The sequence below is a fragment of the Pipistrellus kuhlii genome, unplaced genomic scaffold (assembly GCF_014108245.1).
Source record: "Pipistrellus kuhlii isolate mPipKuh1 unplaced genomic scaffold, mPipKuh1.p scaffold_m20_p_20, whole genome shotgun sequence".
Lineage (NCBI taxonomy): Eukaryota > Metazoa > Chordata > Mammalia > Chiroptera > Vespertilionidae > Pipistrellus > Pipistrellus kuhlii.
This window is the reverse complement of record NW_023425516.1, coordinates 18,581,080-18,608,482: the sequence shown is the minus strand read 5'-3', so window position 1 is coordinate 18,608,482 and position 27,403 is coordinate 18,581,080. Positions and strand designations below refer to the sequence as shown.

The following is a 27,403-nucleotide window of genomic DNA, read 5'->3' as shown; positions in this document are numbered from 1 at the left end:
AGGGTGACAGACTGCCCCCAGTGAGTGGAATGCTCCACAGTCCAGCCCATAGAGCAGCTGGGTGACTGCAGAATGGGTGAGCTGTAGAGCTAGCCCAGCTGAGGGGACAACAGGCTCTAAGGTTCCCTCTGTGCTCTCCACAGGGTTCATGCTCATCGGGAGTGACGTGAAGCTGAACAGCCCCTCCTCACTTGTCGGCCAGGCCCTCACGGAGGTCCTGCAGCACCCGGAGCGGGCACGGGACGCCTTGCGAGTGCTGCTGCACTTGGTAAGGGACTGGGGACCTCATCCAGGTTCCCATGGAGAAGCTGCCAGAAATGCACAAGGGGAGGCTGGTTTCCATAGTACCAGGACATCCGAGTATGTGAAGGAGACACTGTCCCCATACCCCTGTGGGTCAAGCTAGGTGGGCATAATGTGTGATGTCACACAGATGGCTATGGAGTCCTCGCCAAGACCCTGGGGGAGGGGCAGGTGAGCAGTGACCTGGAGCAGGGGCCTGCACCACCATTTCTGGGTCATGTGGCTTTGGGCAAGTCACCTTGGCACCCTGAGCCTCAATTTCCTCATCTGGAAGTGGGGATCAAACTTTAACTTCTCAAGGTTATTTCGAGGATTAGAGGACAGTTGAGTAGCTGGCACACAACAGTGTCCCAGTAGCTGAGAGGTGGTATTTTATAGTAAGATGACTCTGGCTTTCCCCTAAATTTAGTTGGAAGAAGAATCTAAGCCTGACTTTGATCTTGGGTAGCCATGATCTTTGCAGGACTTGGGTGAGAATACAAATGGCGAGCCCGTGACATTTTGTACACGTTTAAAAGTTATACATAATGCCAAGAAATAGTAATATAAACCTTATTTCACCCTTCCACCTTGACAACCTGGAAGGCAGTTTCAAATAATTTAGAATTCTTTTTAAAAAAATATATTTTATTGATTTTTTTATAGAGAGGAGGAGAGAGAGATAGCTAGAAACGTCGATGAGAAAGAAACATCTATCAGCTGCCTCCTGCATAGCCCCCACCGGGGATGTGCCCGGAACCAATGTACATGCCCTTGACCGGAATCGAACCTGGGACCTTTCAGTCTGCAGGCCCACGCTCTATCCACTGAGCCAAACCGGTTTCGGCTAATTTAGAATTCTTAACCTCCTTGGAGTTCTGTGCCAGAAAGACCAGCCCACTCCTAGCCAGGAGCCCACACCACATCCAAGCTCTTCCAAACTCGATGCCAACAGCTGCCCCATGGCCACCTCAGAAGACAGAGGTGTGTACGAGATGGACCCAGGGAAGAGTCCATACGGGCCTGGGAGGGGGAATGGAGAGTCTGGGGATGGGGTTCTAGGTGAGCATGTGGAACCTGAAAACTTCTGACAGCTCTCAGGCCAGACTTAACGTAGCCTACATGCCTGCTGCAGGGTAGCTGGGCCAGGTTTGAGGACTGGGGAGACTTTCTCCACCACTTTGTGCCTGTGCCTGGACACTGCACAGAGCCCTACAGTTGCTCAGCACTGGGGCCCTTCTCAGGTCCCTATCAGCCTGTCACCCTCTTTCTTGCAGCAGCCCCCAGACTGCTTTTCTTAAATAACTGAACTGCCCTCTCACCTGTTTGGTTTGATTCTCCGAGGCCAAGATGTGAAGCAGGAGCCAGGCCTCTCAGCGGCTCCCCATTGGCCTTGAGGTTCCTCAAGCACATTGAAAGGTTTTCATTATTGGCTTCATCTGGTCTGACTGCAGAGGCCATGGGTCATGTTCACCAGCCCTTACATCCTAATCACGCTGGGTACCTTGACCCTGTGTGCAGGGTCTTCCAAGGCCCTTCCAGCCTGGTGGGCAGCCAGCTGGCTAGTATCCGTCTTGCCCAGGAGCACTAATTTCTTGCTGCCTGTGATGTCAGCCCACAGCAACAGGATTTTACTGTAAGAAAAGTGTCAGATGACACCTTGGAATGACTATTCTGTCCCTCCAGTGCTGGCACACGTACCCCAGGGCAACAGCATCTCAGGATGGACTGAAGTTCTCTATAAAGAGAACTGCAGGGGAAGGTCTGAGGCAGTGGGGAGTGCTAGGGAGTGCTTATGGGGAGAGTTAACATCATAGTTACCTGATGTGTGCAGTCCACATGTCCCAGGCACCTGGTTAGGCCCTGGAGTGGGGAGGGCCACTTGATCATGGAGGAGGTACAGGTCCCGGAGGCAAGTGCTGTGGGATAAAGGATGAGTTGGAAAGGGCCCTGGGATGGGTACTGTTTGGTGAATGGGGGAGGGGGGTCTTGAAGGTCTGAAGTTTATTCTAATGATGGGTAGGTAGCTATGTATGGTTTGGGCAGGTCCTGACCTCAGACCAACTTTCAGACAAATCACTTTAGTGTCTGTGAAGGAGAGCCTGGGGCAGCAGGAGGTGGGTTAGAGGAGGGGCAGAATTCTTTCGTGATGCACCAGCCCTTCCTGGCTCTGATTATAACATCCCTCCCCTCTGCAGCCTCCCTTTCAAGAAGCTGGGCCATTGCTGCAATGTCATGGTCCTCAGGACCCGGTGCCCTGCACTGGCTTCACAGATGGGGCTTTGCATTCCCCAGAGCCACTCAGAGAAACGAGGGCTGGCCCTGAGCAGAGCAGCGCCTCACTCTCCCTTCCTTCTTCCCCTTCCAGGTGGAGAAGTCCCTGCAGCGCATTCAGAACGGGCAGCGCAATGCCATGTACACATCCCAGCAGAGTGTGGAGAACAAAGTGGGTGGCATCCCCGGCTGGCAGGCCCTCCTCACCGCTGTGGGCTTCCGGTTGGACCCCCCAGCCAGTGGCCTGCCAGCAGCTGTCTTCTTCCCAACCTCCGACCCAGGCGACCGGCTGCAGCAGTGCAGCAGCACCATCCAGTCCCTGCTGGGTGAGCCTGGGCAGGGCGGGGCCAGAGGGGCTGGCTGACTGCTTGCGCAGAGGGGTCGGTGGCCATGGCCCCTGCACTCACCTGGATGCTGGATCTCATAGCTGGGAAGGGGAATGTCTTGAGAAATGGCCAAGTTCCAGACACAGACTTCTGATTTAGAGGAAACTACGTAGTGCTCTTGACTTTTTCGATTTGCAATGGCAAGGCATTCTTTGCCCATAGGGTACTGCCCTGGCTCTATCTCTTCCTGGGTGACATGAGGTAATGCTGGGTGAACAGCAGCCCCTATTAATATTTAATCAGCAGCTTCGGATATGAGAGCCGTGCAGCCTTCCCAGGTAAAGTGGAGTGCAGAAGCTCAGGGCTGCCCTTCGGGCGTCACTCAGACGGGTGATGCTCCTGAGAGGCTGAGACGGGGTGCTGGGAGTGTGACCCCACACCTGAAGGACTGCAGCAGGGTCAGGACTGGTGCTTGCCCGCAACCTGCCTTTCTTGGAGGTTGTCAGACATGGACATACAGGGCTGGCTGTTCTGAAGGTACCAAAGCTGAGCATTTGGGGTTTTCCTCTGGGAAGACAGCAGGACTGTGGGTTCAGAGGTCCCTCTGGATAACATCTATCTTCCTCTTCTTGGTTTAGGTCTTCCCAACCCTGCCCTCCAAGCCCTCTGCAAGCTCATCACTGCCTCGGAGACGGGCGAGCAGCTCATCAGCCGGGTGAGTTGAGCTAGGACGGATGAGCCCAGGCTTGAGGGCGCCATGCCAAGTTAGGAAGAGGGTGACTTGGCCCTGAATAGGAATCTGCAAGTAAAGTAGTTTACTTGTGGGTTTTTTTTCAGCCTTTGTGATTAGGAGGAAGAGGCAAAAGCTGGGAGTAAGAGAACAGCCCTCCCCAGCATGTGCTAGGCACAGAGGGGTGCTGAATCCCAAGAGCTTAAGGCCCTTCAGAGGACATTCCAGGGTCTGCTGTCACCTGTAATCTCAGGGAATTTTCTGAACTCTCCATTAGCGGTCTCCTGCACCTTGTCATCCCACCCATTTTTCCTGCTAACTGACAAGTGTTAAACAGCCACCTTCCCTAAGCCAGCAGGTGTGGGGCCAGCCTGGCTTCAGGTGTTCCAATACTTACTCCCAGATAAAAGTATGAACTCCACTTGAAACAAAATAGCCACTAAGGCACAGCAGTGATCCCAAACAGCTCTATTTGAAAACCACTTAGCAGGTTTTTAAAAATGGGCTTTCTGTTAAGACAGTGTATTATAGATCTAATTCAGGTACCTGGCGGATTCGGACTTTCAGAGCTCCTAATCTTCCTATTGGCTAGAAGGTCTGGCACAAGCCCAGGGTGATAGCCATGGGTACGAGGGCTTCTGGAGGGAGCAGCAACCCTGAAGAGCACGGAACACTTCTCTAGTCCTCCTGAGTGTAATAATTTGAAAAAAAATGCATTATTACATATTTATCAGCAGATATCATTTTAAACAGCAATATTTCTACATGGAAATCAAGCTCCTCCAGTTAGAATTAACCTTTGAAAATCTGAGTGGTGCCTGGAGCCTCCACATATGTGGGGTTGTTTCCAGCTTGGATTTGAACATAGCTCAGTGACCTGGCTCCTTCATGAAATTCCTACTCATTTTGTATTAAGTGTGTTACATCTGCTTTTAAATAGAATCAGGATAACACTTCTGGAATGTTGCATATTAAAATGAACCCAGGTGGGCCAGAAACATGTGCTCTACCAAAAAAAAGTTGATTTTAGTTGCTTAATTTCTTGCTTTTGGTGGCAGCACAGGGACTTTCCTGATATCCTTCTGCCTGGCCCCGGGAATTGTCCTGGGCTGCCCACTGTGGCTGGTGGACATTTCCTGAGTCACTATGGACTTCGGTTTAGAGTGGCCTATTCATACCCACTGTGCCCCTTCCCCACTTGAGTCTGACCTGCCCTGCTCCTCTCCTGGCGAGGAAGGGCAGAACCTGAGTGACCCTGACCCCGAGTGCTTCTGGTCTGGGTGTGGCTGTTCATTTCCTGTGTGCCCCTGCTGCCTCTTGCTCCTCTCCCCTCCCGGTCAGAGCCTCAGGCCTGGTATGGCGCTTCCTAAAGCAGTGGTCAGCTCGTGTTGCATAACAACCTGTGCTTGAGTCTAAACTGTCTTCTTTCTCTCTCTTTTTTCTTTCTTTTTCTTATAATCTGCTGGCCGAAGGCTGTTAAAAATATGGTTGGAATGGTGAGTACTACTATAAGTAGCAACTGTTGTCAGGTGAGCCCCTCAACCCACCCACCCACCCCCGAGATCCCCTTAGCATGCTCTGAGCACACGTGCTGTGCTGTCTCTTGGAGTCGCATGCACATGCCAACCTCGCTCAGGTTGGGATGACTAGTGCTGCTTGCTCAGGCAGTCCATCCCTTTCCTCTGCTCTGGCTCCCCCTTTCCTGCTCCACCCTCTTGTGTTCTTGATCTTTCAGTTCCATCAGAACAGCAGAGGCAGAAGCACCTGAGTAGTGTTTATAGATTCGGGAAATCTGAAACATCACAGCATTTCAGCGGGTTAAGTGCTGATGCTCCAGAGCAGGGGTGGGGAACGTCTGACCCATGGGCCATATAAGGCCCAAGAAATCATTTGGCCTGACCCTGCCAAGTTATTAGGGATGAGTTAATGAAATGCTTGACCAAATAGAGCAGGCTAATTTTTCAGTTAATTTTGTATGGCCCATGGCAGAAAAAGGTTCCCCACTCCTGCTCTAGAATGTAACCTTGGATTCCTCTTCACCGTTTACCTCAAGATCATAAAGATGGTTTTAATTAAATAGACAAAAAGAGAGGGAGATGACCAGGCCTATAAACCCCAAGCCCTCTCCTGTGCTCAGTAGCCCTGCAGCGAGGGAGCTCAAGGGAAGACGTGAGGCTGGAAGCAGAAACCCTGACTGTGGGCCGGCCCATAACCTTTAACAACCCACTGCCCCTTGAGTTTCCCACAGAGAGAACAACAGGCACGAACACACTACACAGAGTATGTCAGATGCTATACAAATATAAGCTCATTAGTGATGACAGTAACAATAACTTAAGGACAAATCCTAGGTGGGCCGGAGGGGAAGGAGACTTGGGAAGGAGCTCACGTGTTCCCCCTTACTCAGCTCCATCAGGTGCTGGTCCAGCTACAGGCCTGCGAGAAGGAGCAGGACTTTGCTCTGGCTCCCATTCAAGTCTCCATCAGTGTCCAGCTGTGGCGGCTCCCGGGATGTCACGAATTCCTGGCGGCTCTAGGTAGGAAAGACTTATTAATTGGTTTCTTTAGTTCTATTTTTGAAAAATCAAGTTTTGGGTAAAGCTGGTACTCTCGGGAGTTTTCTATCTCCTTAGATGTCTTACTACTCAAATAGTTACCTCACGGGTTCTAGTGGTTTAGTACAATTCTGAAATAGCTCCCCAACTTTGTCCCATTTCCCTTATGACTTTGTGGTCATCATTTTAATATGAATCTGGTACTGTTGGGAGTCAAGCTGTGATTAAAAGTTAAATAGTCATAAAACAATTATTTTAATCCTGGAAACTGGCAGAAATAAAGTACTATTGAAACCGCCTTAGATTTTACTATGGGGACCTAGAACTGCATGTACAGGACCCTTGTTCAATCCAGGATGCTCACTTTTCCTTTTTCATCACTGTAACTCGACTGAGGCAGCTCCTGACATAACTCCCCTGGCTCCTCTTAAGTGTCTGTGTGACTTGTTTGGGAGCCATTGATACCATACCCTTTTTTTCAAATACCTGTCATGTGCCAGCCAGTATCATGGTCCTCAGGACCCGGTGCCCTGCACTCGCTTCACAGATGGGGCTTTGCATTCCCCAAAGCCACTGGGGATGCAGCAGTGAGCAAAGGCAAAAGGCCCTGCTCTCTTAGACAGTAACTACCTCATCTGAGGGAGGCACCTTACTCTGGAAGGTGAGGCATACTGTGATAGAAAAAAGCATCAAGGTCCTAGTGATTGACATGGGGGAGGGCAGAAACGGGGGGCTGAGATGACATGGGATGGCTTTGGTTTTAACCTGAGAATGGGAAGTCTTTAGAGGATGACATAGCCTGAATACACTGTTATAGGGAACAGACACGGCAGGACAACAAGACCGTAAAGAAGAGTTTTCTTCTGGTTGTGAGGCCCAGATATTCAGATTGGGTCATTTTTTCTAACCCGTTTTGTAGATGACCTTTCCCAACCAACCTCAACTTCAGGCTGGCTCCATTTGTCCTTGAAGGTACCAAGGGAAATCCACAGAGCCCCCACAGCACACGTCCCCCGTGAATAGGCACTTTGAGGTCCTTTATGATTTGTATTTCCTTACAGCAGTCTTCTTGGTGTAAACATAGTAAATTTTTATCTAAGTAGAAGTGGTCAGTAGCAAGAGTGAGAAAGGCCAGGTCTATACTCAGGACACATCTTTCACTTCATGACAGGCTGTAAGCTAGTCTTGGGGCAGTAACGCAGGTGAGGAAGGAGATGAAGCCAAGACCTTTCTTTATAAAGGAAAAGTTCCTCCGTGCACAGGCCCTAAGCCTTCCTTGGGAGTAGGTGTGGTGGAGCCAGACCTTACCTGTGAACTGGGTGTTTCGATGTCCTTTGTCAGGTGTGTCACTGGCTCTCTGGTGCTGGGATTGTGGGTGATTTTCCTTGATGTTTCTCTACTTCTCCGTACTTTCCAAATCCCATTAATACTCGAAGCACATACTTATAATTTCCAGATCCTGTGGACTGAGGTTGGGGAGGGCTGTGTGGCAGCAAGGAGTCCCTGCAGGCCGGGCATCTAGAAACGTGGCTCCCTCACTCTTAGGACTCCAAGGCTCTGAAAGACACCTTCTTTCCAGACTTCAACATGAAACACATGCCATCAAAACCCATCACAGGGCAGTTAGTTAGTTAGGACTGAGTTCTATTAGAATCATTTTGGTAAAAGTAGAGGTTTCTAACTAAAATATTACACTTACATTAATTTGTCTTTAAATGCTGAGACCTTCCTGTTGCTTTCAGGGATTGTTTATGATTTAAGGAGGAAAATGTCCCATAGCAACCAGAATGCTAATTGGCTCTTTTAATAAACCTAATTCCCAAAGTAAAGACAGTGTTACACCAATATCAGAATCCTTGAGTAAGAATGACACAGACTTCTCCTTTAGTAAGTACTCCCATCATGAAAGGCACAGCATGCTGACATGGCAGCACTGTAATTACAGATTTCTATCACTGGAACAGTGAGATCAAAGGAGGGAAAGGGCCTGATTTCACAGGTGCCTGCATCCTGGGCTTACCGGAGCTCAGTGACCTGCAGAGGAGGCTGAGTGAAGATTCTCCGTGCTGAAGGCTCTGCAGACCCTAAATTCTTGCTTAGCGATGCCTTTCTGTGGACACAGCCCGTCATCACAGCATGTTTGGCTTCTTCCTCCTGAGTTCTTCCTGGGGCGATGCACTGGGTGCCTCTGCAGCATCTCTTAAGAAGCTGGAGTGCTGTGGCAATGGCTCAGTCAACCTCTTGCTCAGGAGGCTCATGCTCTTTGTTGTGCTCCAAGTCTCAGACCCTTAGATTCGGGGAGCAGTCCCTCGGGCTTTGGCAGAGTGGAGTCCCTGCAGGGTGGTTCAGCCGAGAGACAGGTTCAGATTCTTCACCATCACAGCTCACTCCAAAGCCCGCAGCAGCAGACGCTGACCACGTATGAAGATAACGTCCTTGCCACTGAGAAGCTCCCACCTTCCCATGCACCAGTTCTGCATTCCAGACCCAATGCCAGGGAGTGGCCAGTTTTCGTCCCAGACTGACTCCTTTAAGTGGACTGTTCTACAAAAGAATGGAGAAAACAAAGGTTAATGAGCTTTACTAGTTCCAACCCTCAGCTCTCAAGAAGGCAGTGCAGGCAGGAAAGCAGCCAGTGCTCTCCGAAGGGACTTGGAAGTCCCAGGCAGGGTGCCTGCGGAGGGGTCTGCGGGGGTTCCCATGACATTGTATGAGGAGCTGTACAGCTCTCATCCTTTTCAGGATATGGAATCTTCCCTAAGGAAGCAGATGTTTATACTCTTTGTTACTCTAGGTTTTGATCTCTGTGAAGTTGGTCAAGAGGAAGTAATCCTGAAAACTGGGAAACAAGCCAGTCGAAGAACCATGCACTTTGCACTCCAGTCCCTGCTCGCCCTTTTTGGTAAGAGCTCCGCCCAGCGCCCCTGGGGTCAGACACAAGCACATCTAGTGACATTTTAGGAAGGGGAGAGAAATGTGAAGAAACATTTTTGCATGTGTTAGGGTCTGTTCAAGAGCAGAAAAGAAACTCCCTGCTCTTATGGAACATGCAATTAAAATACATGTAGTATATTAGATGATTTGCTGACAAGTGCTATGAAGAAAACTAGCAGAGTATACTGGACTACAAAGTGAAACAAAGGCCGTAGAGCAGACAGAATAGGGAGGAGTGGCGGGACACCTGCCTACAAAGTGAAGACGAAATGCTGGCTCGGAAGGTAGCCATGGTTTGAAGGCAGAACCAACAGGATCTACTGAAGAATTTGTCAGACAGAGAGAGTCATCAAAGGTGATACCCTGTGTTTTTGGAGCAACTACCAGAAGAGACTATTTTGCTGAAACCTTGAAAGTAGCAGGAAAAATGAGTTTGAGTTTCATCTTGGACGTACTCTATTTTGTTTTTAATCCTCACCTAAGGGTATGTTTTTTATTGATTGGGGGGAGAGAGAGAGAGAGGGAGGGAGAGAGGGAGGGAAACATCAATTGGTTGCTTCCCGTATGTGCACCAACCTGGGATTGAACCTGCAAACCTTTTGGTGTACAGGATGATGCTCCAACCAACTGAGCCACCAGGCTAGAGTGGACATACTCATTGAAGTCTCCATTAGACACATACATAGGCAGCTTTAGAGTTCAGGGAGAGGCTATGGTGGAGATGCATGTGTGCATACAGGTCTGAAGGGAAGTGGACTGTGACATGCCAGAGATCAAAGGTCACAAAGATGAGGAGAGGCCTGGGAAGGAATCATCAGAGAAGGCAGGGTGCCATTGACTGCAGACCTGAGGAGAGAACATGGATGTAGTAGCATGGACGTTATTGGTGACCTTTACGATAACTGGGAGGACAAAAAACTGAGTGGACTTGGTTAAGAGAAAGTGGGAGAAGAGGAGGCTGCTGAAATGTGCAGCGGTAGGGAGATTGGTTCTAGGACAGGGGACATCATAGATTGCCCACCAGCTGTGTGGGTCAGACAGGAAGCAGATGTGGGGGTCCCAAGAGATAGGGAGCAGAGTGGAAAGTGCATGGTGGTTGCGGCGGGGTCTCCTAGGGTGTTTCTGTCCCTATGTAAGATGTTCTTTTCCCAACAGGACTGTGTTTTTCAGAATTACAAGATGAATTCAAGTTGTATATAAGTAGCATTTGTATAATTCTTTACTAGCTTCTATGCATATAAAGATGCTTGTGGTTCTGAAAGAAAAACAATCAATATAGAATCAAAAAGCCATATAGAATTCTAACTGCCCTCTGGGTACATACGTTTTGTCTTAGATTCCACTGAGTTGCCCAAGCGCCTCAGCCTTGACAGCTCGTCTTCCCTGGAGTCCCTGGCCTCTGCCCAGTCTGTCTCCAATGCCCTGCCCTTGGGCTACCAGCACCCTCCTTTCTCTCCCACCGGGGCAGAGAGCATCGCTTCGGACGCCATCTCTGTGTACAGTCTGAGCTCTATCGCCTCCTCAATGAGCTTTGTCTCTAAGCCTGAGGGTGGGTCAGAAGGTGGAGGTCCCCGAGGACGGCAGGACTATGACAGGTCCAAGAATGCTTACCCACAGCGATCCACCCTGCCTCGGAGCCAGCTATCCCACCAGACCCGCCCTCCAGGCAGCAAAGATGAAGAAGAATATGAAGGGTTTTCCATCATTAGCACTGAGCCTTTGGCAGCCTACCAAGAAAACAGAAAGACACGCTTCTCACCAGATTACAAACAGTCCCGAGTAGGGACAACTGGAGGTGTGAAAGTTTCTATAAGCTCCAAGGGGAGCATAAGCACTCCAAATTCTCCAGTTAAAATGACTCTGATTCCCAGCCCAAACTCACCCTTCCAAAAGGTTGGAAAACTAGCAAGTTCAGATACAGGAGAATCAGACCAGTCTAGCACAGAAACAGATAGCACTGTGAAATCCCAAGAAGAAAGCAACCCAAAGCTGGATCCACAAGAGTTGGCCCAGAAAATTCTAGAGGAGACACAAAGTCATCTTATTGCAGTGGAACGTCTTCAGAGGGGTGGCAGTCAGAGCGGCAAGAATAACCCAGAAGATGGCATTTCCATGCCAAATAACGCTGCCGTCTTCAGAGCATCAGAAACAAGTGCGTTCAGCAGGCCTACCCTCTCCCATCAGAAGAGTCAGCCATCACCAATTACTGTTAAACCAAAGCCCCCGGCCAGAAGCTCATCCCTGCCCAAGGTGAGCTCAGGATACAGCAGCCCCACCACCTTGGAGGCGTCCATCAAAGACAGCCCGAGCCAGCACAGTGGCCGCCCGTCTCCCGGCTCTGATTCCCAGACTTCCCTGACCGACCAGCCTCTCTTTAAACTGAAGTATCCCAGCTCTCCTTACAGTGCCCACATTTCCAAATCGCCAAGGAACATGTCCCCCAGCTCAGGCCACCACTCTCCTGCTGGTAGTGCACCGTCCCCAGCTCTCTCCTATTCCTCAGCTGGTTCCGCTCGCTCGAGTCCAGCTGATGCCCCCGACATTGACAAACTGAAAATGGCAGCCATTGATGAAAAGGTGCAGGCTGTGCACAACCTGAAGATGTTCTGGCAGAGCACACCCCAGCATTCCACAGGACCCATGAAAATATTCCGGGGGGCCCCTGGAACGATGACTTCCAAAAGAGATGTCCTCAGTCTGTTAAATCTGTCACCCCGGCACAACAAGAAGGAGGAAGGCGTAGACAAGCTTGAACTCAAGGAGCTGTCTTTGCAACAACACAGAGAACCACAGAAAGCCCCTCCCAACGGACACTGGCGCGGCGAGGCCACCACGTTGAGCACGCTGCCACCACCCGCCGGCCCTCCTGCTGCAGCCCCCACACGCCCTTTGAGACTTCCTTCCGGCAATGGCTACAAGTTTCTGTCCCCAGGAAGGTTTTTTCCTTCCTCTAAATGCTAAGGCATCTTTGTGCCCGGGACTCAGGGCAGCAGCCTGCAGAGGACCTGTCGTTCGCTTGCCTACTCCTTGTCTGAGTGCAGTCGGTCACCTCTCTCACAAAGGGTGCGCTCCAGGCAAGGGCACCGCCACGCCCGGACATCACCACACACACACACATGGTGCTTCCCTGGGCCAGGTTCACCAAAAGCCAGGGCTCCTGTGGGATTGGTACAGGAGGCTCATGGAATTTTCTCCACACTTCACCAAATGTTTACCTTGAACTCTCTGCTTCTCATCTTTGATGTGATTCTTCAACAGGTTTTTTGTATTAAAAATGGCCAGGGTTCTGGGGTGGGGAAAGGAAAGGGAGCACATATTTTGCTAAGAGGTATATATGCAGTACCTTTTATACACAGAAATACAAATACAAATAGAGGTTTTTTAAGGCTTTCAGGTGCTGGCTGGGGGTGGGATATATAAAATCTCTCTTAACTTGAATTCTACATGAAAATGTTATATTAGCCAAAAACAGAATAATGGTTTAAAAAATGCCAATGATTTTAAATTGTAGCAGTTTTGGTCTCATGATATTGTAACATCACAGTAACAATGCAATAATTCACATCAAAACAGCGTTTCCATCCTGAACTTGGTTTTGTTGAGCTCTACAAATACCCTTGGGGCCCAATGTCAACCAAACTTGAATTTTTAAAAAAAATTTATATAACTCTTATCCAGGCATTTCAGAACTATGCAATTGCAATTTAAAAATGCAACTTTGTGCTTTTAAAACATTACTGACTTTTTTGTATGTGGATAAACAACTTGGTTTTATTATCAATAGTACTTTGCACTTATAGCTATTATTTTTAAAAGCTCTTAGAAAGTTTTTTAAAATGTCAAATTTTGAATAGTCATCAATAAGTAATTATCAAGCTTTGGGGTGGAAAGACTGAAGTTATTCAGTTTCCTTATAAGCAAAAAAGAAAAAGAAAAAGAAAAAAAAAATCCTCTGGCTAACTAGATTTAACCAGAATCTAGCCTTCCAGCTCCTATTCACTTTATTAGCTGCTTAATTTTATTATCTTTTCCCATCTCCAGGCCTCTAAAACCACTTCTAACTCTGTTGCCAGGTTCCCACAATCCCAGCATCCCATGTCTGTGAGCCCACAGGGACTCTCATCTTAGCTGTGACCGGAGCCCCTGCTCCTATGGCTGAAGGACAAGCCCCCTCTGCTCCTACAGAAGGTCCACAGCCTGAGAAGCAGGGCCTTCGGTGGGGTTTACATCCAAACACTGCTGAATAGGGAAACACACATCTCTGAAGGTGTCGCCAGCTGGGAAGAGACAAAATAAGTCTAGAGAGGGGTGACATTTTAACATATCTGAATAAAGAAATGAAATGTTGGAAGTCCTCTCGGGACTAAGTTGAATTGGAGAATTTAAAGCCTCTCTTAGGTAATTCTAAAATGAAAAGCCTGCCATCCGCACTCTGAGGATATATGTGTATCACACAAAGGTGAGCTTCCCCGGGGCACCAGCAGCACAGGGAGGGAGTGGACATGAGGGCCCTGGCAGAGGACAGGAACATCAAGTCCCACAGGGAGAGTTTTTAACCTTGGGTAGGATCTCACTTTATAAACATACACTGACAACTTGCCCTGTTCCCTCAGTGTACTCTGAAAAGAGGAATGGATAATATTTATTCAATTTGTGTTAATTATTCTCTGCTATGTCATAGAGGTTTTTGCATTTAACCTAACAGCCATGCCCACAAAGCAAACAATAAGGCTGTCCCAGTCTAACCCTGATCTAATATTGGAAGAGAAATAACTTTATAAAGAAGCGAGCAATTATAAGGTTATCTTTATGTCAGTAGGAAAAATAGCAAGTGGTAATAAAAGTACTAGTGTAGCAAATGAAAGCCAAGTGTATAGCACTGTGCATTAGATAATAAAATCAGGTTCTCAATTATGAAAACTAAACCTCAAAGTAAATTTCTGAATCTATATGTAGATAGTTGGGCTGTTCCTTTCTTAGCAAATCTCAGCCTCTTTCCCAAGTGCCAAGGAGCCCTGGACAAAAGGCCTGGGGTCTGAGCTGTCCATGAGGACAAGGCTGCTGCCCCATTTGCCCACCTCTAGCTCATGCCCTCCACCACACCACACTGCTGCCTGTGGTTAGCGAGCCAGCGAGGAGAATTCCTGGACCCTAACTTGGTTTCAGTCCTATGTACATTGTTACAGGTTTCATGTTGAAAAGCCAAATGGTATATGTGGTTTTTGTTGTTGTTCTGGATATAAACTACAATGAGGGAAAGCTGAGATGATGAAATAATAGGACCAAACAAAAAATCATGCTAGAATCATTGCTTCTTTATGTTTACTGTCACTCTTGGTGTTTTTCTACAGGAATAAAATGGATGTAAAATCAGAGTGAATTTTTCAGGCTACACTGAGGAAAAAAAAAGTGTGCACTTAAAAATTGTGGGATTGGGTAATTCACAGATTTCTTTGTACAGCTCAAAAGTTGGCAAACTATAACCCACAGGCTAAATCTGGTCAGAGGCCTACTGTTTTTTTTTTTTTTTTTTGTTTTGTTTTGTTTTATAGCCATGAGCTAGGAATGGATTTTACATTTTTAAATAGTTATCTAAATACCCACATAATATTCTTGATTTTTTCCTCTTGGCCCACAAAGCCTAAAATATCTAAATACCTGGCCTTTTAAGAAAGTTTGCCGACGCCTGGTATAGATAACAGAAAACACAATTAGAATAATGTGTTGATTCTACAATCAAGGGGAATTGTCAGATTACAGACAAAATCGATTGGCTTTCATGAGAACTCTGAGTCACATGGTGAGAAGCGAATGACTGCTCCATGCAGTCTTTGGCTTTTTGCTTCACTTTGGAAGGAGTCCATGGATATGAGTAAAATTTACAAAAATTTTTCTTCTCCATATGCAAATCCCATTGGATACAATTAGATTTCAGCTCAGGAAACTGGAATTCCCTGCCCCTACTATATATTCATCAGATGCAAATACACTGAACACAAGCAATAAAATCTCCCTTTCCTAGAAACCTTGGTATGACCACAAAGCAAGGTAGTATAGTCTACCTTAATTCTCACCAGTGAACTACTTAACTACTTTGCCTTTTAACTAAGTCAAAATACCAAGACACAATTAGCTACTAGAATTTACATTAGTGTGTAGTAAAATCAAAAAATTCTCACCTCCATCCATTTGAAAAAAATTATGGTTCACACTGATACTCGCTGGGTCTCAGCAGACCAGGTGCTGCACACACTGTCCCTCTCCTGACCTTGTCCCAGTGACTCTCAGTAGGTGAGCAAGTCTCAGTATGGTGCCTCCTGTCCCGCCACCTCCCACCACAAGGGGAACTGTCACTTCGTTAGTTTCACTTCAGGCTGGAAAAAATACCACCCGATAATCTGGTTTTTTAGTAAGTAGGCAGAAAGTGAAAATTGTATAATATTTCATCACATATTTTGTTGTTTTATCTAAAATGATTGTATATGTGGTTTGTGAACTGGGTCCTCGTTTGTACCAGATCCTTCAAAGATATTCCATGTAAGGACACATGTGGTCATCTCTCCCTTCCACAGATCCCTTCCCCACTTGGCACTCACACCCGTTGTATGCAGAGTTAGCCATCTTTGGCCTATGTGGACATTTTTGTAAATTACAGTTTCCAGATGGCATTAAACTTTTTATATTATGAAATTTATCATGTAAAAAGAACTTCATATTTTTATTGAGATTGCTAAGGCACTTGGCCTTCTTTTGTGATTTCAGTGTCTATTAAAGCATGAGTTCCCTCGGTTTCAAGCGCTGTATCTGAATCACTTTTTATATACATTCCATACTTTCTAAGTGTCTTTGCAGTGCACAGAGTGGTCATGTGTCAATAAGCATGTATCTCTGTCTAGAGGTTTATCTTTGTAAATACGCTGGACCCTCACATTGGCCAGGAAGAGAGTGGACAGCAGGCCAATCTGCATGCAGGCTTCTCTAGCCCCAAGACACTAGGTATCTGTTAGTGGGTGGCTCTTTAGATGCTAAATGCTTCTGATCTTCTGTGATCATAGTTGGAGGACCAGAAAATTCTAGTTATATTAAGTGTTTAGACAAAACAAATCAGAGTTCATTACAACCAGATCCCTATATCTAAAGAAACTTCCAAGGAAAGTATTTCAGAAAGAATGAAAACATCCTTACATGTGAAAGTCTGAGAAGCATGAAGGACTAGTGAACAAAGAACTAGGTAAATGTGAATAAATCAAAACAAATATTGACTGTATAAACAGAGTACTGTCTTATTTGGGTAACAATAAAAAATTAAAATACTAGATGATAACATGTAAAACAAGGAAGTTAAAATATTACAGGTTATTTGGGACGAGTAGGATACTTTTTAGAGTAAATTAAATGTACATAATTTACAATGTACAAAATACCACCCACAAAAATAGAAATAGATGGCTATACTTCCGAATTATTTAGGGGATGAAAAATGAGTGAAGCTTTTAAAACTTGATTGATCTAAAGAAATAGAAAAAAGGAGGTAGCAACAACAACAAAAACTATTTTAAAAGCAAGACAAATACAAAATAAGATGTAAGAAAAATGACCAATAATCATAAATTTCAGTGAACTAGTTAAAAAGGAGAATGACAAGCAATAGCAATATGCTACATGCTCTTAAGGGTCAGATATGGACTCAGAAATAAAAGTGTTTTGCTTGTATCATGGTAAAGAAGTCGAGGTGGGGGGATTTTAGTGGCATAGAGATGGAACACACAGGTGTTCCCTCATGTTCCCAGCCTCCCTCTGAATTGTGGGGCTCCTCCTTTATGGCAGCCCAGCCTGGGCTCTGCCAACTAAGACGGGCTGGGTTGGTTAAGTATGGGATAACTGAGACAGATGCAGGGTGGGAGTGGAGGTAAGAACAACATTAAAAAGTATAAATGAAAAGCATCATTAGCAATATACAGAGATAAATCCCATTATATAAACTTTTAGGATAAAATTATTAAAAGTTCTGGTGGAAGAAAGAAAATGTAGAGAAACCAAAAGCCCATAAAACTGAAATGGTAATCACAATTCCTTGCCCATTATCCAACTTTCCAAAATTACAGGCCCACATGGTTTTACATGTATTTCACCAAATAAGACCAGCTAATCTCTATCTTTTAAAATTGTTTAAGAAAAGAAAAAATATTCAAATTTCATGATACTTTTCTTAATTCTAAGATCAATAATAATAAAATAAAATAAAATAAAAAGCCCATTTCATTTATTAACCTAAACAAAAATCCTAAAAAAACATTGGCCCTTCAATCCCTGTATTTTTAAAACGAAAAAACACAGATTGAATGTGGACCTAGTGTTAGATACTGGGCAGAGCTCTGGCCCTAGGGGCAGCTATAAACACATTTATATATGGAAAACAATAAGTGTTAAATTATGGAAAACATTACTTCCCTGAAACTGGAGTGGCTGAATTCTATGGTTTACACTGTAACTAGACAAGAAGCAAATCTATTATACTATTACAAGCACAATGAAATATGTATATCAATGTAAAGGAAATTCCAAGCAGTTCTACCATTTCTTAAGAAACAATAGAAGAACTACATCCTGCTATTACTATTAAAGTAGAAACCGACTGTAGTTCAATAATCCATAGAGCAAATCGAAGGATGCAAGGTTAGCACAGAGCTTTGCAAGGATTTATGAGCACTATAGCGCAGTCCCTATTACCTTAGGAAACACAATTTATGTTCTCTATTATTGCTAAAGAATTTGCATAGCCAATTGTGGAATACATGTTGTGTTAGATGCTTCCCTGGAAGGAGAGAATGGCTCTTAATGAAGATTTGGTTATGTGCTTGAGGACCTCAACTGATAGTTAATACAAAAAACATATAAGCAGGACTGCTCTGAGCTACTACAGCTGCTTTTTAATGTTAATATTCTAATGTTTTATTTATAGTCACTTTATTTTTAATCTCAGAATTTCTGGACAGGGATCACAACTTGGTACTTTTCTCAATTTAAAGCCTTTCTTCAACTTTCCCAGAGTATGCATGCTTACAGCCTCTAATAACACTAAATAATGGCAAACAGCAGGAAACTGACAGGCTAATGCTGTATCCACTTCAGCAAATGAGGCCAAAACATCTGGGTCCAAATACATTAAAGGACATGTAGGCATTAAAAAAACAGTTTGTCTCTCAAATGAATTTACATCCAATCTCAAAATATTTATTAAACGGATAGTAATTGTGCATTTGGGCTCTAGGGAACAATAATATTCTTAAAGATATCAATATTCTCAATATACTTATATTAAATAAAAAGTTTTAAAATTCTTAAATAACTTTAGATCCCAAAAGAACTCAGAGTTTACCCTTTTAAATAATTGGGACAGGTAAATGCAGGTAAATGAATTTGATTTCTAATCTGCCCAGCAGCATTTGGCCGAAATCTGTTTTGTTTTTTTATAGAGTTACTAGAGGCTCGATGCACGAAATTTGTGCAAGGGGCTCCAAGGGCCGAGGCAGAAGCCCTAGCAGCTGCCCTGGCCCTCGAGCAGCAGCCCTGGACGGATGTCCGGTCTAATTAGCATATTACACTTTCATTATTATAGAAGATACAGAGCTTTCTGAAGTGCAGCTGTTTTCTTTTGAACCCAAAATGCAAAAAGAGGCAGTTCTTATTTATTTCAAAATTCATTCAATAAATATTAGCTGAGGGTTTGTTGTGATATATGATATTCCCAATAAAAGATAAATAAGCAGAAAGTTAAAGTAGGTGTTAAGAAGTCCATAAAAGTAAGCTGATGCACTTCCCTTAATTAGCTATAATTCTTTCCTATATTACACACTATTCACACAGCTTGAAGAGTGAGAATGTCGTGTGTGTGTGTGTGTGTGTGTGTGTGTGTGTGTGTGTGCGCGCGCGCGTGTGTGTCCCGAATTGCCTTAGCCCAGGCCTGAGGGATGAGACAGCACTCAGAAACAGTGGTGTTTCATGTGGAAGAACCTACTCTCCTGGCTGCAGCCGACTAGGCCAGAGGAGGGCAACAAACACTTTAGGAAAAGTCCCTGCAATCATATTCCTTTTCTCCTGAACCCAATCCAGGGAATCCTGACTAGATCAGGTCTTTGCAGCTGAAGTGAAAGCCAAAAGGTAATGATGAAAACTGAGGCCAGTGGGACGAGCATTGGGTATGTGCAGTCAGCACTATAGAGGTGCAGAAACTGAGTGAGCAGAGGAAGCCAGCAGTAGAGAAAGGTGAGAAGAACAGATGCAAAGTCCCCTTCAGAGAAACAAAGGAAGTCCCGGGGGTAGACAAGTTTCAGGCCACTCTACAGTTCCATGTTCAGTTACTGGCCACTTGGGATAACTTAAATGAGACTTTTTCCCCTTTTGATTTAATGGTCTTAGTTGTGGATGTCTGAATCTATGGTATAAAAGAAGTTAGAACTGGAGCAGGGAAGAAGGCTACAGAATCAGGTAAACTGAGGATACAAATGACAGCAAATGAATAAAGAAATTTATTTGTATACTAGAGGCCTGCTGCATGAAATTTGTGCATGGATAGGGCCCCAAGGCCTGGCAGGCAATCAGGGCTGATTGGGGCCTTCCAGCTGCATGCTGGAGCCTTCCTTCCTGGGTCAATGAACCCAAAATCAGTCTGAAAACTAGGTGTAAGTTCAATTAAAATCCTGAGTTTTTCATAACATTTAACAAGATCATCTTAAAGTTCACATGGCAATGCAATGGACTCAGAATAGCCATGACAATAAGAGCAGGGGAGAAGGGGATGTACAGGGAGGGAGAGTACTGTTCTACCAGATAATGAGACTAATTAATAAGAATCTGTGCCAGGATGCCTGAGGCAATTCATGCCCTGTGCCCCTTCCCTGCCCTCCTCTACTCACATGGCTGGATGTCAGGGGCTACATTTCCTTCGATTCTGCCAGCAGATTTCTGGTTAGATTTCAATGAAAGACACTCATATAATGAAGGCAGAAGTACACTTTTGCACCTTTGTCAAGGATTGGCAAATACCTGATGGACTTCAGCAGATAGATGTGAGACTTGTAGCATCCTTCGGGTGTTTTCTGTAAATCACCAGCCTAAGTATTGGTGACAACTGATTATTTCCAGAGATTTTCTGTGTTTCTGCACCTTCCTGACTTCCTGAAAGTTAGTGGCAAATATGAGAAGTAGCAGTCACTTCCTGAACCTTTATCCCTCTAGGCCTGCTACTACTTTTGTAAACACCTAATTCTCCAGACTAAATCTGCTCTTGCTTGAAATACTTAAAGAGGTTTGTTTTCCTGACTAGATTCTGGCTGAATGAAAAATAATGGTTAATAAGACAGCATGGTAATGTTAGTTCAGAAATGAAAAAGAAAGCTCAGAATTAGACTCATGATATATGGAATCTTGATAGAAGTGAAAACTGCAGATCAGTTTCTTAGATCAATAATACAATAGTTCATATATCAAAATATGAACTAATTAATAATACTGCTATAACCCATTTCATAATATATACTCATCTCAAAAGAAAATAAGCTGCATTCCTACTTCTACCCATAAACAAAAATCAATTTCAGGTGAATTAAAGCCTTAAATGTGAAAATAACTTTTATAAGGTTTATGGAAGAACTAGAGGCCTGATGTATGAAATCTGTGCACAGGGGGAGGGGGACAGTTCCCCTCAGCCCAGCCTGCATCCTCTCCAATCTGGGACCCCTCAGAGTATGTCCAACTGCCAGTCAGATAGCCCTCTCACAATCCGGGACTGCTAGCTCTTAACTGATCACCTGCCTGATCTCCCCTAACTGCCCCCCCCCCCCACCAGCCTGATCACCCCTAACTGCCTCTGCCTGCCGACCTGGTCGACCCTCACTGCCCCTTTCTGCTGGCCTGACTGTCCCCCACACAGCCTGCTGTTCAGTCATTTGGTCATCCTTCACTAACCCATCTGCCGGCCTTGTCACCCCACACAGCCTGCTGTTCGATTGTTACTGTGAGAGCGTCCCAACCAACTGACATATTACCCTTTTATTAGTATAGATATTTTTATAATTTCAAAGAAAATATTCCTTAAATAAGACACACACAGAAAAACACGACCTATTCTCATACATGTGAGCTCCACACATTGTTCTGCCTGTTCATTGTGATGCTTCTATCCCGTCTCTAGTAGTTTCCTCACCAGTGTGCTCAAGACTTGAGAATTCTGGGTAGACCTCCAGAGTTCTATGTAGCGCTCTCCTCTCTGGTACTCTGTCCTTTGAATTCTAGTCATATTGACCTCCCTAAAGCCTCAGAGACCACTGAACTTGTATGAGTTCCCTTCACTGCGGTGAGGTCTTAGCAGTAAGCAGGGGCAATCATGGGGCTCACTGCATTTAAGAGATCAATATCTAGCACTGCTTAGTATCCAATGTCTCAAAACTACCTACTGTTTCCCATATTCTGTCAGGTTTTCATTATTGTTTAAGAGCTCAGGGGAAGTCTGGACCCTGTTATTCCAAGGTGGCTGGAAGTGATGTGGAGAATAGAATATTTACATTGTTTCAAAGCACCTCTCCACAAAATATTTACCTCTTACAAAGAGAAAACCCCCAGAGAAGCCTGGCAAACATCATTTTAACAAAACAACCAAAATAAACATAATTAGAAATAGGACAAATTGGAATCATGTGCTATTTTAAAATGAAGTTCCTTATTGGTTACACAGAGAAGATAACAGCATTTACTTTTGTGATATTCCTGCCAAAGATGTACAACCTGAATCTAATCATGAGGAAATATCAAACTCAACTGAAAGACATTCTACAACACCACTGGCCTGTGAACTGTATAAACATTTTGGCAAGTAATTTGAGAACAACTATGTAAGATGTTTATTCCTTGTGACTCAGCAATTTAACTCATAAATACATATTCTAGAAAAACACATACAGTGTACAAGAAGAGACCTATTGGAATGTCCATATGGTATTATTACAGCAAAATGTTAAAATCAACTTAAATACCTGCCAAGAAGAGAATGATGAAATGTTTAGTGATGATAAAAGAATGAACTAGAGTTATACATAGCAACATGGATAAACCTCATCAACAATGATGAGTAAAAATAATCTATTACAGATATGCATGGGAATTATAACAGCAAATTTACAGGGCTAGTAAGAGGAGAGAATACAATGTAGGAAGAATATACCAGCAGTTTCAACTGTATTTGTATTGTTTTATTTCCTACGATAGATGGTAGATAGACATGGCTTTTCATTATGCTATTTCCTTTATGTCTGACACGTTTTAACTGAAAAATGTTAATAATCTAAGTTGAAAAATTCCATCCAAATTGGTTAAAATAAAAATATTGCTAAGACATGTTTTCTGAAAAATGTACTCATAAGGAAACTCTATGCAGGCAATCCTATATAATAAAAGCCTAATAAGCAAATTGACCAAACAACAGAACAACCAGTCACTTTGAGGCACACTGACCACCAGGGGGCAGTTGCTCAACGCAGGAGCTGCCCCAGCCTGCAGACCCCCGGCCAGCCAAGGGGGTCCCGATTGCCCCACAGGTTGCCCTGCAGATTGGCCCTGATCTTAATAAGCCAGGCATAGGGATCCTACCCATGCACGAATTTCATGCACCAGGCCTCAAGTATCAGATAAACTTTTACTGCATTGACAATTAATTTTAAAACATTTGGCTAACTTTGACAGAGTAGCAAAACCTATCAATTTCATCTGGAATCTGACCAAACTGATAATTCATCCAAATCTGAATAACTGATAAAGCTTTAATACATTTTGAGCACTACATAGAACTCTGGAGGTCTACCCAGAATTCTCAAGTCTTGAGCACATTGATAGCATAAGATGGCTATCAACCAGCATTGATGAGCAACGATACATAGGCTACTTGCCACATAATTGCAAAGAGCTACACATATTCAAAAAAAATTAACCAACAAAAAAATTATATTTTTAACTGGGAGTCATGCATACATAGCAGATGAGGTATAGGATAAGGGTTTAAAGTTTTCTGTCAGGGGTAATAGGGTAGAGGTGTTTTTTTTTCTTAGCCTTTGGGCAAAACCAACTGTTTAAAAAATGAAAAATTCATTTAGGTTGGCTATGTTGGCTAAAGAATGCTGACTTGGATTTTAATGAGAAAACATATAAATGAAGCCATTTCAAAATGAAGGTAAAAATACCTTGCAGGTCTTGATTCTTGTGAGCCTTTGGAATGTTTGAACTAGGCAAAATAACCTTTGGAATGGGCCAAACTAACACTATATTCCAAACAACTGTTTGCAGACATCCTGACTAAGAGGACTGAAATTTAAGGACATTCCTTAGAATCAGCACCACCATATATAGCTAAAAAAATAACTTAGCTTATTAGCTAGCACTTATACTATAGAAATAGTTTCCTTCTATTACTTCCCTTCCCTTTCTCATAAAAAGCCTTTGCCAAATTGGGACATAATTTGGGTTTCTGCCTTAATCTATGCCCCTGGATTACAATTTTTTATGATATCAAATAAATGCTTGTTGCTGCTCACTTTGGCTTTTTAAGTTTTTAGGTTAATTTTAATCTTTTTTTAAAAATCAGTAAGAGTGCTTATTTGTGCAGGGGTCTAAAAATGCCAGCAACTTCACAACTGATTGAATAGATGCCAGATTGCTTTCTGAGATCATCCCAATTCCCAACCCCCATTCCTATCTAGATCCCAACACATAACAGAATTACTTATGGGACTTTTCAAACTTTTACAATTCTCAGAAGGATGTTGCTGTTTCTATAGAAGGGAATGTTTTTGATACATTTTCCTGGCCACAAAAGAGCATTTAGCACTTTTTGAAGCATAAGTTGCAAACAATGGCTTTTTTTTTTTTTTTTTTTGAAAATCTATAATCAAAGAATTCTTTTGAAAGAAAACCCACATGCATTAAGATTTTCAAAATGCTTTCCACAAATCATTAAAAACCCATTTGGATATGTGTATCAACTTGGATATTCTTGTTAAGATAATGCATGCAGAAATACATATACATATATATTCTTCAGCTTTCAAAAGGTTTTGAGATGTTCTAAATAAAAGTACAGAATAAAATCCATAATAATGAAAATAAGAATCAAGTAATGTGGAGGGCAAAGAAAGAAAATAAGTGAGGTGCATTCCCTGGAGGGTTTCTGCCTTAGTCTTCCTCCAAGGGCTCCTCTAAGAGGGATGGAATAGAGCAGTATGGCTCTTGTCACCGAGAAACTCTTTCAGTCAATACCCATGACAGGTGACATCCTCTCTCTGTACCCCGAGTCTTGGCCTGTGGCCCACACCCTGCTCTTTCAGGTGGCTTCCACCAACCACCCCTGACACCAAAGAATGATCAAGTGAATCTTCCCACACAAAAGCCAGAGCTCTCTCCTCTTTGCTCTATTACCTTTTTTTCTTTTCTTTTCTTTTTTTTTTTTTTTAACAACTAAGATGGCTCTGGGATGACGCCCAGAAAAGAAACGCTCGAGTATCTGAATCCTTCAGACCACAAACTAGTTAGTTACTAAGCCGCTGAGAGAAGTCTCACCTCAGGCAAGTTCTGCTGATTCCAGCAGTGCACTCAGCACTAGACATTTGTCATAAGCTTCAGGATCAAAAGGTTACTGGGCGCTCTCCTCCCAGAAGCATGCCTGTGCCTTTCCCTTCTCTCTCTTCTTCTGGTTTAGCCTGCATCTCCTAAACTCTAAGGGACCCCACAGAGACTGGCAACCAGGGCAGCAATGGGCAGCAGCAGCCCATCCCAGGCTAACCCCCCTGAACCTATCTCCAAAGCTCTCTTTTTCTGTGACTTCTCAGTGAGCCAAAGCAGCCCCACCTAGGCGCTCTCCTTTTGCTTCTTCTATCATAAGTCCTTCCTTGTTTCACTGTCTCCCGCTTTAATAAGTATTCTCTCGAGAAAGAGAGAGAGAGAGAGAGAGAGAGAGAGAGAGAGAGAGAGAGAGAGAGATACCAAACATTTCCCACCTATTATTTTCTGTTCTGGCTTTTCCCTTTCTCTCTTGCTGTGCTCTGAACTCCAGGCAGAGGATTTTATGTTCATTGTAGAATGAACTGATAAAGGGAAATGGTGGAACTGAGAGGTCTTTTTGTTAATGTGACTCATAAACTTTAATGGTTTATTATCCTGAAAGAAATCTAATTACCACAGCTCTAGTATCTTGCTAATCTTATATTAAAAAGTTTTTTAAAGGGCAAAATGACAATGAATAGTATCTCTACCTTCCATTTTCTGAAAATTTGGCTAACCATGAAAATTATATTATGAAAGTAATTTTTTTAATTCATTAGGATTAGAATATGACTAACAGATAAACAAATATTTCCCTACTTTTATTTCCCAGATAAGCTTAGACTCCTCCCTCTTTCAAAGCATTATATTATAGAATAATTTGCCAGTAAGAACATTCAGCATGACTTATGGAAATATCCAGGATGTTCTAAATTTCTTAATTTGAGAAGCACTCTAGCCCTAGCCGGTTTGGCTCAAGGATAGAGCGGTGGCCTGCGGACTGAAAAGTCCCAGATTCGATTCCTGTCAAGGGCACATGCCAGGGTTTTAGGCTAGATTTCCAGTAGGGGGCGTAAAGGAGGAAACCAATCAATGATTCTCTCTCATCATTGATGTTTCTCTCTCTCTCTCCCTCTCCCTTCTTCTCTGAAATCAATAAAGAAATACATACATTATTAAAAAAATGAAAATGGTGAGAAGCCCTATGAATTCGCTGACTGTCTCCACAGTTCACAGAAAGTAGATCTTGCTTAATTGAAATTTTTTACTCAACTGATCATGAAAAGGACATAATATTGCCCTATGAACTAATAATCTACTCCTTTTTGTGAATCAAATTATGTTTATAAATGCATAGATAGAAAAATAAAATATAACCAAATCAAAACAATACTACCTTAATCCTATCTTCAACTAATTTTATCCAACTCTATTACTGTAATTATGCCTGAAAAATGACAATGAAAGCTATTGTTTTTCTGTAATACTCCTCTAGCACAATCAAGCACCAACTGGTGGTTCCAAAGGTTGGATTTATCATAACTAAATGATAGACATTTGCATTTCTGTCCATATTCCCTAAAGGTAAAGAATGAGAATCTAAATTTGGAATTATTTCTAGGTTTCGTTTTTAACACAATAAAATGGCCCATAGAATTGGCACCTTTTATAAGTACCTAACAGAAAAATTTCTCATTTTGAAGAGGATATTTCTAAACATTCCAAGTTTTTAATCAGGAATATCCAGACTCCTTAAAGAAGAAAACCAAAAACATTGCAGAGTTAACCCCCAGTACCTCTTAATGTGACCTTTTTGCAGAAGTAAGAAGGTTAAGATGAGGTCATCAAGGTAGGATCTAATCCAACATGACTAGAGTCACAGAAGGAAGATGACAAGAAGAGATACAGGGAAATGCCATGTGAGGATGGAGGAGTAGGATAAGGCACCTATAAATCAAGGAACACCAAAGACTGCCAGCAAACTATAAGGAAGAATTCCCCCGGAGGTTTCAGAAGGAACATGGCCTTGCTGACACCCTGACTTGGGCACACTCCTCCTAGAAGCATGCCCTTCTCTTTCTTCTTCTGGTTCAGCCTTGCATCTCCTTAAACTCTAAGGTACCCCACAGAGACTGGCATCCAGGGCAGCAATGGGCAGCAGCAGCCCATCCCAGGCTAACCCCCCTGAACCTATCTCCAATAGATAGGTTTGATTTGGGGCTTTATTCCTAAGTATTTTATTCTTTTTGATATTACTATAAATAGAATTATGTTCTCAATGTCATTTTGGTTTGGTCATTGTAAGGAATAGAAATACAGTTGATTTTTGTATACTAACCTTACATCCTGCAATCTTGTTGAACTTATTAGTTCTTTTCGAGTGTGTATTCTTTAGGGTTTTCCATAGTCAAGACCATGACATTTGGAAACAGAGATAGTTTTACTTTTTCCTTTCCAATCTGAATGCCTTTTATTTCTTTTTCTTGCCTAACTGTACTGACAAGAACCTCCAGTATAATGTTGAATAGAAGAGGGGCATTCTTATCTTGCTCATGATCTCAGAGAGAAATCACTCAGTTTCTCACATTAAGAATGATGCTGGCTGTGAATTTTCCTTAGATGCCCTTTATCACACTGAGGAAGTTCCCTTGTTCTGTATAAAAGTATTCTCATCACAAAATTCATCCAGTGCTAACTGTACATTCTATTAATAATAC

General features: G+C 43.6%; 1 protein-coding gene across 3 annotated transcripts in view; it reads left to right on the top strand.

Annotated features, from left to right (window-relative positions):
• Positions 1 to 15,890, top strand: part of TTC28 (tetratricopeptide repeat domain 28) — a 318,471-nt gene extending 302,581 nt beyond the window's left edge. For 2 of the 3 annotated variants that reach the window (XM_036449588.2, XM_036449590.2), the window contains 7 exons: positions 144 to 268; positions 2,651 to 2,882; positions 3,521 to 3,597; positions 5,085 to 5,108; positions 6,020 to 6,149; positions 8,962 to 9,069; positions 10,438 to 15,890. In XM_036449588.2, the coding sequence (XP_036305481.1) occupies positions 144 to 268; positions 2,651 to 2,882; positions 3,521 to 3,597; positions 5,085 to 5,108; positions 6,020 to 6,149; positions 8,962 to 9,069; positions 10,438 to 12,062 (2,321 nt within the window). In that variant the 3' untranslated portion in view covers positions 12,063 to 15,890. The remainder of the gene's footprint in view (positions 1 to 143; positions 269 to 2,650; positions 2,883 to 3,520; positions 3,598 to 5,084; positions 5,109 to 6,019; positions 6,150 to 8,961; positions 9,070 to 10,437) is intronic. The other variant, XM_036449589.2, reaches the window with a different exon arrangement.
• Positions 15,891 to 27,403: the final 11,513 nt, after the last annotated feature.